At 38.6% G+C, this 14,875-nt stretch overlaps 2 protein-coding genes across 2 annotated transcripts; both read left to right on the forward strand.

Moving 5' to 3' along the window:
- Positions 1-992: 992 nt before the first annotated feature.
- On the forward strand, positions 993-3,491 carry foxf2b (forkhead box F2b). The gene is made up of 3 exons (XM_056764745.1): positions 993-1,292; positions 1,414-2,375; positions 3,036-3,491. Exons 2-3 carry the CDS (start codon positions 1,424-1,426, stop codon positions 3,212-3,214), a joined length of 1,131 nt encoding a protein of 376 aa, XP_056620723.1. The 5' UTR covers positions 993-1,292; positions 1,414-1,423; the 3' UTR covers positions 3,215-3,491.
- Positions 3,492-8,534: 5,043 nt separating this feature from the next.
- Positions 8,535-10,500, forward strand: foxc1b (forkhead box C1b). The gene has a single exon (XM_056764559.1). It carries the CDS (start codon positions 8,809-8,811, stop codon positions 10,111-10,113), a length of 1,305 nt encoding a protein of 434 aa, XP_056620537.1. The 5' UTR covers positions 8,535-8,808; the 3' UTR covers positions 10,114-10,500.
- The last annotated feature ends 4,375 nt before the right edge of the window (positions 10,501-14,875 follow it).

Genomic DNA, 14,875 nt, shown 5'->3' on the forward strand with positions numbered 1-14,875 from the left:
TCGCAGGTCAATCTTGCAAAAGACATTTCTTGGATCTCAGTGAATTTTTTACCTGGTTAAATATAGGAAATCATACGAATAAATTATAATTATATAAAATAGTATTATACATTTAGTTGGGTGTGTATAAGACAATTTAAGCTACATATCTTTATGTTTGGTAAATAAATAAACAATTTACAGTGCTGCGACGAGTCTGACCCCTCTCTGCTGGCGGAAACTGTCGACGTCCAAATGGCTAATTGGGCTTTTCTTTACTTAATGAACACTGGACCCGAGGGATGTGCTGTGGCCCTGGGCCCGTAAACTGATACTGGCGCGCTGTGTGTGGTATCCAAACCACTCTCGACAAAGACAGCCTGCTTCCACTCGAGCCAAAACCATTCCTCATTCCACTCACTCCCCCCTTTTCCCTGCTCTGTTTCTGTCTTTTTCTCGCGCGCACATGCCTCTGACAGCCTCTCACAGATCCCTCGTTTGGTGATATGATTGCTTTTTTTTGTCCCGTCAAGGCAGGTTATTAAAGGCCATATGTTCATTTGTATGTTGCAATGTGCTATGCTATTTTCATGTTGGATATTTTACAAATGTTTTTAACATTTTCTACATTTTGAAAAATTAAGCTAAATTAAAATTATTAGTAATTTATTCCATTAGGTATACCAATGTATAACCCAGTTTATATTATAAGAGTGCAATCCTGACCTCCTCACAACGACTATCAAGAGTCTCGTTCTGTTTACGTGGCGAATGACTCATTCAAAATGACCAAAAACATCTGATAAAAATGGGGATCTAGGCCAAACAGAGCACGATGATGAGAGTAAGAGATGGGAGTGAAGGAGGGAGGGAGATGTGTGTGGTACAATACCGAGGGTCGTGCGGGAGAGTGTGGATGTAAAGTTGAGTTTGCAGGGGTCTGAGTGTTGAAGGGGTGGATGAGGCGGAGAGGAGGAGCGATTCCAAGAGAGCGAGGCAACGAGGGTTATTGAGTGATTGGCTGTCGGGTTTTGTTTAGTTGAGGGATCTGCACGTACTCAGTCTTTCCGTTTCTTTCTCTAAAAGGAATTACAACCACCCGGACCAGCGAGACTACAGAGAACAATAGCAAAACGTTGATATTGACAACGAAAACGCTTGACTTCAATGGGACAACAGAAGATATCACTTGGATGTATTTTGTCTGAGGGATAAGGTTTGAAGCCACTGAATTTATAGGAGCAAGACTGGAAGAGGACAGTTAACATTATTTGGGAATAAAAGAGCCAGGAACTTTGGCAGACATGTGTTAGGTTTGTGTGTGGCGTTCTCAGTTATATTGTCCTGATTTTCGTTATTGGTTATCAAATATATTGATCGTTTGCGTGTTTTTGTCTGTAAACGTCATTGCCCTAAATCTAATCCGTACGTCAGCGCGGGACAGATGACGACTGAGAGCTCCCACGAACCACTTGGGTCGACGCCCCTAATTAGGACCAGTCCAGCGTCCACCGCGCTGCATCCCGGAGTGATGAACTCGATGGGTAGCTCAGAGGACCATGCCGTAGCGTCCAAGAGCAAAAAGACCACCTCCGGACTGCGACGGCCGGAGAAACCACCGTACTCTTACATTGCTCTCATCGTGATGGCAATTCAGAGCGCACCAACAAAGCGTCTTACGCTTAGTGAGATTTACCAGTTCTTGCAAACGCGCTTCCCTTTTTTCCGAGGATCCTATCAGGGCTGGAAAAACTCTGTTCGCCACAACTTGTCTCTAAACGAGTGTTTCATTAAACTACCAAAGGGACTTGGGCGCCCAGGAAAGGGACATTATTGGACTATAGACCCCACCAGTGAGTTCATGTTTGAAGAAGGGTCATTTCGGCGAAGACCCCGAGGATTTCGGAGAAAATGTCAGGCCATGAAACCAATGTACCGAATGATGAACGGCCTTGGGTTCGGTTCCGCCATTTTACCTCAAAGCTTCGACTACCAGCCTCCCACCGGCGCACTTTCGTGCCACAGCAGTGGGTATAACCTGGACTTGTCTGGTAATGGGTATGAGTCAATAAGCAGTGGCCATCACAGTCATATGTCCCCCAACACCATACATGGCTACATGACCGGCTGTCCAGGCCCGGGCAACGGAGATTATGGAGGGGATAGCAACACTAGTCCAGTCCCATCTTCTCCGGCCATAGGGAGCGCGCTTGAGGGCCACTCACCGTATTCGGAGGGCACGCAACTCTGGGCTTCTTCGAGCTCTCCGTACCTAAAACAAGCGAATACCAACTCGTGCAATTCGCCATCCACAGGACATCATCCCGGTATTTTCACCTACTCTCTGGAGCAGGGGTATATACAACAAAATGCGAGAGACAACACAGACATGGCAGGTAACACAAAAAGCTATTACCAGCTATAAAACATTTTTAATCTGCATTTAATTTATGTTGAGGCAAAATTTCTTAACAAATTCTGTTTTAAACATCGCACTGGGGTAAATAACACGTCAAAACGGGCATCACTCTTTATATCTTGAAAAACATGACCAAGCAGCAGGCAAGCAGCTGTTAGAAAGCCTTTTTACGTTTATAGTATATCATAGTCCCTTTCTATCACAGTTTCCACCCTCAAAAAGCCAAAAGGTTTAAGAGGTTACCTTGTAATTATTTTGATTTCAATAGCTGAAACTTTCAATTCTTATTATTATTTGTACAGACAGCAGAGTGGCACAAAAGCTTACTTTTCGATATCATGAATTTAGATGGTTTTCTGGACGACGAGCGATCAAAAATAAAATCTATGAATTATTATTGTTATTTTATTGTTCTTGTTAAATGTATTATGAAAAACATTTATATAATATTTATAAAAAATATATATTTTATGGTACGTTGAAATTAGAATAATTTATTTATAACTGGTGCAATTTTAATTGGTTTCACAATTTAACAAACTTATCATAAGGCTACCGTTATGTGAACAACCCTTAATTTTGGGTTTTATGTATACATATATTTCTGTACTTACTTTGCACACATATCTCTTCCCAGTGGGTATATCTCGCTATCCGACACATTCTTCCCCCGTCGGAGATCGGAAGGACTTCGTGTTGAATTTTAACGGGATTTCGTCCTTCCATCCTTCAGCTGCGGGATATTATCATCACCATCATCATCATCACCACCACCATCAGAGCATGCACCAAGACGTCAAACCTTGCGTAATGTAGGGAGTCTGTTGTGGAGCAAGTTGTACAAAGATAAGCACTTGGGTAACTAAGATAAAATAAATTAATAAAGCTTACTGAAGAATTCACATTTAATAGTGTAGACACTCAAATATTAGCAAATGTTTTCCAGCAGAAAAATGCGACACGACGGCGCATCGAGTATAAAATAGTAAACAAATAAGTGTTCGTTCATACAATAATTTTTGCTGTGCTTTGTGATTAAATGTCAACCCAAAAATCGAATTTAGCACATTTCATCATATTTCACGTAATCTGTACAGTCAAATAAAATAAAATATTTCAAGAAAAATGTGTTCTTTTGCCTTTCTGACTCTTGGGTTGCTACAACCCCCTAACATTGCGTAAATAAAAATATATAAATTGACACATGCAGGCCTTAAATTTTCTCGTGAAAATAACGAAAAGTTAAAATGCGTTTGAAAAACAAAATTGAAATAAAGAAAGACGATAAAAACAAATACAAAAAAACATTCTTTCTCTACAATTGGAAATAAGCAAAATAATAAAATGAGGAAAATGAGCAATAATAAATTGAAAAGCCAACGTTTTCAGTTTTTGCGTAATCGCTCACATAAAAAACAACACATTTGTTAACATTAACATTTACCCATTTCATTTTTTGTTCTCAGCAAAATGACTCATTTGAATAGTTCCTAAATAAGATACAATTTTATATTTACTGATTTGCAGAACAAAATATTTTAACATAAGCCAAAGGCTATATACAGTTATAGTTCATAATACAGCCAGTTCTTTAATAATAACTGTCTTGGTTTTTATTTTACGGATTTATGTTTATGGTGAACGTAAAATTATAAAGCAACTAAACATAACCACAGCGCGAGCACATTTCACACGTCTCTTACTGCAATGGTTGGTTATCTAACAATGATTTTAGATCAAATGTTAAAGATACAATTAAACGAATGTTGTTTTGTAGCTACTTAACCTAACTGACTATGAGATATTTACAATGAGAAAGTTGAAAACAAGTTCTTCGTGTCCTTCTTGAATAGTCTCAGTGGATAGAGTCAGTGCAACTTTTAGGTGGTACTCCACCACCATCTAGTGGTAGCTTGTTGTACCTGCACAGGGCGTCTTAAATAGACCCAAAGCAACAAAAAAGAGACCATCCCAAGCTCTCAATACACATGATGATGTGTCCGAGCTAATGTTCCTATCAGTGCAGCAAAGCACATTGAACAAATATTCCAGCAAACTAAAAGCTCAGTAAACAACTTCTAAAATTAGGAGACCTTGTGTGCACATTATGCAGAGTACCGGTGTGACTGGTGTAGATATCATTTCAACTGAAGATGGGACACCAAAGAGATACTGCCTTCACAATTTTGATTTCAAATGAAGAATAATGTAGCCTATATTGTATGTATGTTTTTTTCTAGTTTTGATCTACTCCCTTGAGTGTGAAATGACACTGTTTTGTGTACTAATGTAAAGCTTGTGTTGCAATCACTGCAAGAACAGATGAGCAACATTGTCTTTAACCTCCTGAAATTCCTGAGTAAAACTGAAAAGTTGCTGAAAGATACTAACTGAAAGCAAATTGAGGTGGCACTCAAAGCCACAATGTCACGCAGCTCAAATACATAAGATTGAAAAGAAAACATCTATCTGGATGCTAAATTTATTCAGCATGGATGTTTGTTTCATGTTCTTATTCCCATATGCCTTGAAAAACTGTGCACCAGATGTGTACGCAAGACAAGGTCTCCGTAAAGCAGAGAGCTCATTGCTGATTGACTGTTAAACAAAGACACGTTCAAAGAAGAAAGTGTTTCTAGGTTTTGTTAATGATGTTCTCAAGTACAGTTACAACAATATAAACAAAATGACTAGAATTTTCATTTTGGAGATTACTATTACAGCTATATTACAGCTATTATTGTCAATATCACTAACACTTCTAGATATAATAGAATTAATACTATATTATATGAAACATTAATAATATTCAAGGAAACACTTATAATGAATTATATTCTACAAACTGCTCTTAAATGGTGAAAATTGAAGCAAAAATATGGATGTGGTTTACAAAGTACAAATGGATGCAGTGTGAAAAGGTGATTTACTGGACATGTACCAAATGGTTTCTGCTGAGTACTACTAAGGGAAATACAGTATGCTGGAGGGAAACCATAACCTTGGGCTAACTAAAAACAGTTGATATACAAATGGTCCAACCAGGACGGCTTTCATTAAAGAAATGACTTGCAGCTTTATATGGGCATGTGTTGTAAATCAAATGATTGCATAATTCGTTCATAGGCCTCATAGGGAAAAAACCTTGCACTTTATGGTACAAATGCTTTCTCGAAGCTATAAAGGTTTAATGGAGAAAAGTTATTAATTGCAAGAACCAACTATAAAAGCCAAAGAGTTACGCATTTGTTAACTCACAGTGCATACAAGGAAGTACACATCACTTTATAGGGTGATTCAATACTTCATCTGTGCATTCTCCTAGAAGTGGATGCCATCAGCACTTTCATTTGAACTACACAAACAACGTATCTGCCATTAAGATCAGACTAAAGGTAACTATTAAAATCGTGTTATCGCTGCCTTTTATATTTAATGCAGTAGAATTTTACAGAAGGGGTTGAAATAAGTGCGCAAATAATGAGGGCAATAATAAACAGTCCTCCATAAATACGCTTCTTTTGTGTCTTTTTTAATATAAATATATAATGCTATGTAATTATTCTCTCTAAAATGTTTTACTTTCATGGCTTTCTGTAATTCAATTTTAATAATCTTTAAATGTGTAAGCTTCACCAAGCAAATCGAGCGTTTCAGTTGAAGTTGAGCCCATATGAGCTCAAAGGGATCGCATCTATTGAAGTCTGCCAAGAAAAATAAACAGAACTTTCCCTATGACAGTACTCTACCACAGCACAGTGAAACTTCTCTCGCGTTACTCACAATGCGGTTGCTCTTAGTGACATGCACACGATTCAGAACATATCAAAAGCTGCCAGCCTAATTATTTTTTATGGAGATTTTAGAGATGTATGATTTCTACAAATTTGTTTATTCGCTTCTTATTACGTTGTCAAACGCACATACTGTCATGCGCATTGTATTACAATATCACATTACAAGCGTTTGATGCAGCTTTAACTTTATTCAAAACTACGCAGACTTAACCAAGAGCCTGTATTTAAATGACAAATCAGTTCACGAAAAGCTTCACATACACCATGGATAATGCAGATTTTACATAGCTGGGAATGGAGCATTGCTTTAAGTGCATTAGCTGACTGCATCTCTTATCCATTCCCTGTATTGAAGTGAATCAAATTGTTTGAAGAAGTTAGTGTGTGGTCTGCCTGCTCGCATGCAGTCTGACATCTGTGGACCAGTGCAGCATCCCATACTACTACTCCTCAGACGCAAAAGAAGCGCAAGCTCCAGAGAACTATTTCTTATTTAGGGCATCATTTTGAAAGGAACCTATATTCCAGACATCATATATACAGTTTGGATTTTTCATTTAAATAGGTATTGATTGTCTGTGGAATAGGAATATATAACTTTATATATCATTTTAGAAATACATGAAAGTAGCCTATATGTACGAGTAGCCTATATGCACACTTATACAAACAGTGTACATATTCGGAAAAATTCAAGTGAAGCTTCGAAGGCACTTTTACACTATGACCGCAAGAGGGCGATCAATGACTGGGACACACATGATGGTGAATCTTGCTAAAACAAAACAATTGCTTAACTAATGCTCTTCGTTCCACCGTGCCAAATTGGTCTGATACAAGAGGACTTTAGGAGATCTTAGACTGTCAATTAAAGCAAGGCTAGAGGACTTTTCCACATGAAAAGCAATAAGTCAGCAAATTTCAGCCACTTAGAAGGCTAACTGTAATATTAAGTCAAAATAAATCCTTTCAAAACAACAAATAATTGTAAAACACTTTATACAGTCATTAACTTCCTTAAAAATGCTTGTGACATTCAGCTTAATTCATCCATGCTGCTAGGGTGATAAAGAAATATATTATAGATATATGTTTAAAATGTATTTAAAGTTCCATAGAGTGGAAAAGTTTATAAGAAAATTTAAAGTAGCAAAAAGCTCAAGCAAAATTAAAGCTTCGTTTGTTCTTGTTAAATTATTGTGTATGTTGTTTTATTGAACGTACATTTATTTTTTATTATATGTTTTTTTGTGTTTTTGATTTTCTTTCCATCGCAATAATGACACCCATTATTTTTCCGTTCTTTTCTCCATGTTTTTACACTCTATTCTATTTTTTTAATTCTTATAAGTACACAAATAAATGATATAAATATTTAAGATCTTAAAAACGTCAACCACAGAAGCATGTCAAATAGTAAAAGTAACACATTTATTTATTTAATTGCGCCTTCAAGTATAAATTGATTTACATGATAAATGTCATGTTTAACTTACTACAGAAATGCACTTAATTTACAGGATAATAACATCAAATGTGACAAGGAGTCCGATTTGTCAATGAAAGGCAAAAAAAGAACTAAGGCTGCTAAAGGTGCTAATTAGGGATACAACGTAAAAAGTGTGAAGACAGTTATTACAGCACTGAGCTTTGAGCAAACGCGCTGAGAAAGAATCACTAAAGGCACCATTTGGGCGCCGTTTCGTCGTCTTATCAACTGAAAGGCCACTTTGTTGACACCTTATTTACAATAGCACTACTTGGCCTACACCTTTTGGCCGGCAGAATTTGACCTTGCTCACATGCAGCATATTTGTTTCCCAAAAGCACTTTGCATCCCTATGGCGAATCTATTAGTGCCAAATGATTTAAATGAACCATGCGCCACGCGTGCGTAACGTGAATGAAAAAGTGGAGCTATTCCTGTTAAAGACAGCATCTGTTAATGTATTAATTGTACCTCGTGTATGACATATATTTCTAAAGGCACGTTTATATTTACTTAAAGATAAATGTGTCATGCTAAATCCTATTTCCATATTTTCAGCAGTTATTTACCATTTAATATGCTGCGGTGTATTTGTTCAACCTCTAGCAGTATATTTGAGGATTTGTGAATATTCTGTGAACATCTCTAGTCTTTCGGTATGTTTGTGTCTGACTTATCCTTAACTCAAGTATAGGCTATGTCTATACCCACAGGGAAACGGTCTTAGGGTACAGCCTTTCCACAGAGCTCTCGAGCGTTCATTGGTCGTCCGGCGCGTAGGGGGCGGAGCGCTTGCGCAGCCAAAAGGCTGAATTGGTAATTCGGTGAAAAAGTCCCTCTGAAGTGACGGATGAGGGAAGTTCACAGGTTTTCACTTCTCACCGACTTCTCCACGTAAGACATTTTGCTTCTTGCTTGCACAGCCAAGTCTTATCCCTGAAAATCAACTTGGAGGGAACTTTGGATACAAGTTTCAAGACGAGACGTTCAAATAAAAGTGAAAAAACTTTGGAATGCTTTGAAAAAAGTTGCCTTCTTTTTCTGAAGTGTACGAAGACGTCTGCCTAGTTTTTACCAGATCTTTCTCCGTTTTTCCGTGGCAGGAGAGGATTGGAGAGAGGGGTATGATGCAGGCGCGCTACCCCGTGTCCAGTCCAAGCCCTCTAGGCGTAGTGCCTTACATCACCGGAGAGCAAGGATTTTATCGAGCTGCGGCCGGTGGAGGATATACTGGTATGCCTGCGCCTATGAGTATGTACTCTCATGCAGGGCACGAGCAGTACCCCGGTGGGATGGCTCGCGCCTATGGGCCATATGCTCCTGCGCAACAGCCAAAGGACATGGTGAAGCCTCCATACAGCTACATCGCGCTTATAACCATGGCTATCCAGAACTCCGCCGATAAAAAGATCACGTTGAATGGGATCTATCAGTTTATCATGGAACGTTTTCCATTTTACCGGGACAATAAGCAAGGCTGGCAGAACAGCATTCGACATAACCTATCACTAAATGAGTGCTTCGTCAAAGTGCCACGAGATGATAAGAAGCCAGGTAAGGGCAGCTACTGGACTCTAGACCCGGACTCGTATAACATGTTTGAAAACGGCAGTTTCTTGCGACGAAGGCGCCGCTTTAAGAAGAAAGATGTGGTGAGGGATAAAGAGGAGCGGGACAGACAGGGCAAAGATAACCCGGGACAACAAGCATGCGAGCAAGAACCACAGCAGCCAGTGAAGCTCCGGGAAATAAAGACGGAGAACGGGGCCTGCACGCCTCCGCATGATAGTACTCCACCCCTCAGCGCAGTGGCCAAAACGGAGAGCCCGGAGAAGAGCGGCGGGAGCGCTTGCAGCGGGAGTCCTCAAACGCAAACGACACAACAGGGTTTTAGCATGGATACAATCATGGCAGGACTTCGAGGGTCCCCACAGCACGCTGCAGAGCTCCCGGCCTCTCGCGCTGCTCTTCCAGGCTCAGTGTCTCTGACCTACTCGCCATCACCGCAGCCGCACTACAGTCCACCCTGCGGCCAGCCCGCCACTTATCACTGCAACATGCAAGCTACGAGCCTTTACACTGGGGACCGGGGCCACGAGGATGACACTTTACCGGAATACACAAACACAACAAGCGCCTCCTCTATCTCACACCCCCATCAGAGCTCGGGTCAGGAGCCCCAGCACTTGCAGCAGAACCGACTCACGCCCTGGTACCTCAATCAATCCGGAGAGCTGGGACACCTGAGCGCGAGTTATCCCGCGCAGCAGCAGAACTTTCACGCGGTGCGCGAGATGTTCGAGACGCAGCGGATATCTCTGAACGGCTCTCCGGTTACCGGAAGCAATAGCTGTCAAATGGGTTTTCCGTCCAGTCAGCCACTCTATCGGGCTCCCGGAGCATTTGTATACGATTGCAGCAAGTTCTGACCAAAAGTTTTATGAATTTCAAAATTGTTTAATATATATTTGTATTTTCCATGTTTTTTTGTAATTTAAGGAAACGATTAGACAGTGAACTCGAGGTTATGTGCCAGTTTGTATTGGTAAGCAAAATAAGTCTGCTGTGGTCGTCGGACTGCACATAAGCATTCTCTACCTGCTCGTCAAAATGGACGAAAGGCAGAAGTAGGGAAATTTGTTAATTTATTTTATGTTAGAACAAGTGGACCAACTTTGTAAGGATATGTCTTTAACTATTTATAATCAATTCAGTATAGGAAGGTAACGACTGTACAACTGAGTTGCTTTTTCATCATATATTTTTTGAAAATATCCAAAGTTACTATTTGTTAAATAAATTCTCGTTTTCTTGGAGTTAAACTCTCGAGTGATTTATCTATTTATAATACCTGTTGAAGACTGTTTAAATAATTGTCAGCGCTTATCATTGATCAATTTAACAGACTAAAGCCTTTTATAGTATATACAAAATTGAATAGTTTTTTAAACAAAAGGAACAAATGTTTGACAATTTCACCATTTTCTCCTAAATATTACTTGCGCTTTGGAACATAATTTAATAAAACAATATGCTGGCACGCGGGTTGGGAGGGGGCAAGGGGCAAAGGTTTAAAAACATCTGGAAATTATTATTTTTCACTTACGCATGCAAGGGGTCTGTATTCCTGAAAAATAGCATTGCTAATAACAAAACAGCAGCACGCCAAAATAATGTATTATTAGCCTATTTAAAAATAATTTAAATATTGTGCAATATGATTTCAAAGTATAAGTACAAATGTTCAACTAACTAAGCGCTTATTTGAAATATTATCGCACAAAGAGCTTGGCCCCTTTTTAGACTCTTAAAACGGTAGAATTTATTCAGAATTATAACTCGATATACTCATTTACGATATTGTATGACCCGAAACGTCCTGTAATTTATCTCACGTAGGCTGTCTAATACATTTTGTTAATATAAGCAGATCCTAGATTATTATGCCTTAGAAAGAGTTTATTTTTTACTGTGGTGTTACTTTGTGTAAGGCAGCTAACTTTTTACCCTGTTTCCTTTTAAGTTACATCTGTAGACCATCACTAAAGTGAATAGCTATTTTTCAATCTCGAGGAATGTAGAAAACCATTGTCCACTTGGTTTTGGTAAAACATTTCACTTGTAAACATATAATAGATGACAGAGGAGATAAACAGTAGATAAAAGAATTGCTGTGGCCCAAGCAATGCAATAGGCTACATGGGCTCGATATATCAAATGATTAATTTACCCAGAACATGCAAACAAAAACATATACTCGATATGCGTTTTTTCATAACTTTTATTTAGCTTTTATATGGAATAAGGGTTAACTATATTACAAACGTATTTTAACTAAGCACAAAAAAATGCTGTTGTCAACTTTAAATCAATTAAAAATACTGAGGTAATAAAAAAGCATCTAATTAAATTTTAAGTGTAATTCAAATAAAAATTATGAATTGTAATTCTGTTTTCTGTTTAATTTTAGAAAATTTTCAAACGAGCAATGTAGCGATTTTAACAAAACAGCAGAACGTCAGTAGAAACTGTGGATCTCTATTATTGTCTGAGTGTAGGGCCTTACGTCCTTTTAGTGAAGGGTTGTGTTAACGTATAATTGTGCTGTTTTCGATATAATATAAATGGTACGATTAAATCAGATTGCGCATGGTCAAACGATTTAGGCCTCATGTGAATCGAGAGAAACAAATCAATAGTGACAAAGACAGACGAGATCAAACGAGAATTTAAGAAAAAAATACAGAAAGAACAGAAAAGAGAAGAGTGAAACCTAAATAAAAGTCACACAAATACGTCTCTTTGTGTGCAAGGTCAGCCCGAGGCGACTTGACTCTGTATGAAGGGCTTAAGTGCCAAATGCATTACAGGTGCGTGAGTGCAGTGTTAAGGGCTCGTGCCAGTTAAAAGGTGTCTTTGTTGCCATCAACTGCGTGTTTCAGGCTTAAGTTGCTCGAAAGGGGAATATGATATAGCAGAGAAACCCTTGTACGTGTCGAACACACTTTAACCAGATGCAGATTTCTCAATATGCCTCAGAGGTGTGTTTATTTTGTTTCGTATCTTGCGTGAAATCCGGTGTGACATACTTAGCCGTCTTTGTGTGTGCACAAATATAGCCAATTTAGTTTTCATTACTGACTGATAAAAAAATCTGTTTTGTCAGGTGCAAAGGAGTAAGCACGCGCTTTCGCAGGCTAAATGCAGGAAGATGCATTTCGATGCATTGTTGAATATTAATTTAATTGCTCACGCGATGCATTTCTTTTTTAGGTGCAGTATATTTTGAGAGGATAAAATCCAGAAGGATATAAAATATAGCCTATATTAAATAATAATTAAAATAGTAACAGTAACAAAAAGATCAAGTTGATTTGATGAAATAATGCATTTATATCTATTTATTTTTTGATATTTTAAACCATTGCAAATCTTGTTGTAAAATATTTTTTATAAGATCATAATAAAAAACTGGTGCCTACCTGGCCTAAACCAAAGTCACACAATGCCGACAATGCAGTTTGTAATTGGCCTATATCTCAATGTTATTTAGCCTACGTTACGATAATTAACCTAGCACCTGCTTCATCTCTTTTCTTTTACACGCCTAGACACACGACTACATAAGTGAAAAATAAATATGACAATGAAAGGTCCATGCAGCAGTTGAGGAATAAACGATCCGCACTCACCAAGAGGATTTATTTTAGTATTACATAATACGTCACAATATTTATCCGATACATTCAAAGTCACCATTGAAAACCGTATGAAAATAAAATACAAATCTACTCCCTATATTGCTGATACCGGACAACAATTAATTCAATACTGCACTAAAATATAAATGTCAGCTTACCAACTTAATAATATCAATCTAGTAATAATTATATTTAATAAATAATGTCATTATTTCCGAAATTACAATTAGCAAACACAATCCGTCGGTCTTTCAAAGGGGTCAGAAAAAAGGCATTTTTGGGTCAATCTGATTTCAAATGAAAAACAAAGACGAACAATACAGTTTATGATACGTGTCTAAGTATGTAATTTTCTTCTCAATTCTCTTTAGCCGCCTTTTCAAAATAGAAAATAAAATATGAATAGTAAAATATTAGCTGGTGGTAGAGCCTACATCTGATCAGAAAATTGTTTAGGATATTTATTAAAATTAACGAATAAAATGATTGCAATCCACTACATGATGTCACATTTACAATAATTAAACAAGCAAATCATTAGCCGCGCATAAATCTACATTAATCGATAAGCTTAAATATTTTAGAAATGGAAAAAGGAGGAAGGAGAACCACTGTTGATAAATTAAATTTGCCTCCATGAAATAGTCTAAAGCTGTGCGCAATACTTTTGTGGCTCATGAATAATTTTTGTTCGTATGAAAGAGTAGTTGTACGTCTCTATTTTATTTAGCGATTAAATGTGTATTTGACAATTAACAGCGTTTCTTTTTCTTCAGTTTTTGTATTATTATAATCAGATGTCGCGCGCATATGATGCCCTACCTGAATTCATTTGAATCTTACTGGAAATCTAATGTTTCACCACTGCTTTTACGGGAACTTCATCATAGTTGTCAAAGCAAAGACCAGAAATTTCCTCGCTCAAATAAATTTGCTAAGACATATAACGCAGTTAGTGGCTGCTCGGCGGCCCGTGCACCTGTATGTGGTAGAGCGCGCGACCCCGGCCAGTGGAAAAGTGCTTTATTCGCTCGCGGAGTATCTAGACACGTCTGGCTTCAATCAGGCCTGCGCACACTGGCGCGCTGTGTAAGGAACTTAAATGCCACTCTTGATGGACAAATACACACACATCGACCGCCCTCACTATCGCCTCGCCTGTCTTAAAAAGGCAACTCATAGACCCCGCTTTCTTTAGACGTCGGTGTCAAATGATCTTACCAGGAATTGGGCACTTGAATTAGCATGGAATAGGCCTAGTCGTTTAAGTGACTGATCTGACCGCTTTTCTCTCCTCTCGTGGAGGATACGAGCCACGCTGACAGAGGTCCTTTGAAGCTGTTGTTACGTTGATGAGCACGAACGCGTCACCGCTGTAAATAAACACACCGGAGGATTTTCGCACGACGAAATTTTTCGCTGTCAGGCTTCAGTGGCCCAGCTGCGCCCGACGTCAGAGGTGATTTAACATGAGCCGCTTTACAAGGCCGAATTACGGCTCCCTGAGCTGCTCACGGTGGGCCGTGCAGGAGCATCTGGAATAGACGAGGCCTCGCGGACGCGCGATCCTCTCAACACAAGTGAGCGGTTGTGCTCGGCGCTAGATGACCGCCAGGCAACCCGCGAGAGCTGGCACGGGCCGGTTTCTGCGCATTTAGCACTGCGATAGATAACTGAAAAGTACTTAAAATACAACGACACAGGCCGATATAGTGCAATCTCCTTATTATATAAATGGTATCTTGTTTGAATGTCCTTTGGTTGATCTACAAATTATACATTTCAGACATTTAACGTCATGGTTGATTTAAAATCATTTGGGTGTGTAAACAAATCGCAGGGTAAAAATACGTTCAATAAGTATATCTGAATTAATAGAGCCATTATGCTTTACTTCAGAATTATGTCACAAATTATAAGGAAATTGTTACATTCAAACTGTTGATTGTTACTTTGGATCAAGGGATTAGGAAGAAAAACAACAGAGGCC

Source organism: Triplophysa dalaica, chromosome 13, assembly GCF_015846415.1.
Source record: "Triplophysa dalaica isolate WHDGS20190420 chromosome 13, ASM1584641v1, whole genome shotgun sequence".
Lineage (NCBI taxonomy): Eukaryota > Metazoa > Chordata > Actinopteri > Cypriniformes > Nemacheilidae > Triplophysa > Triplophysa dalaica.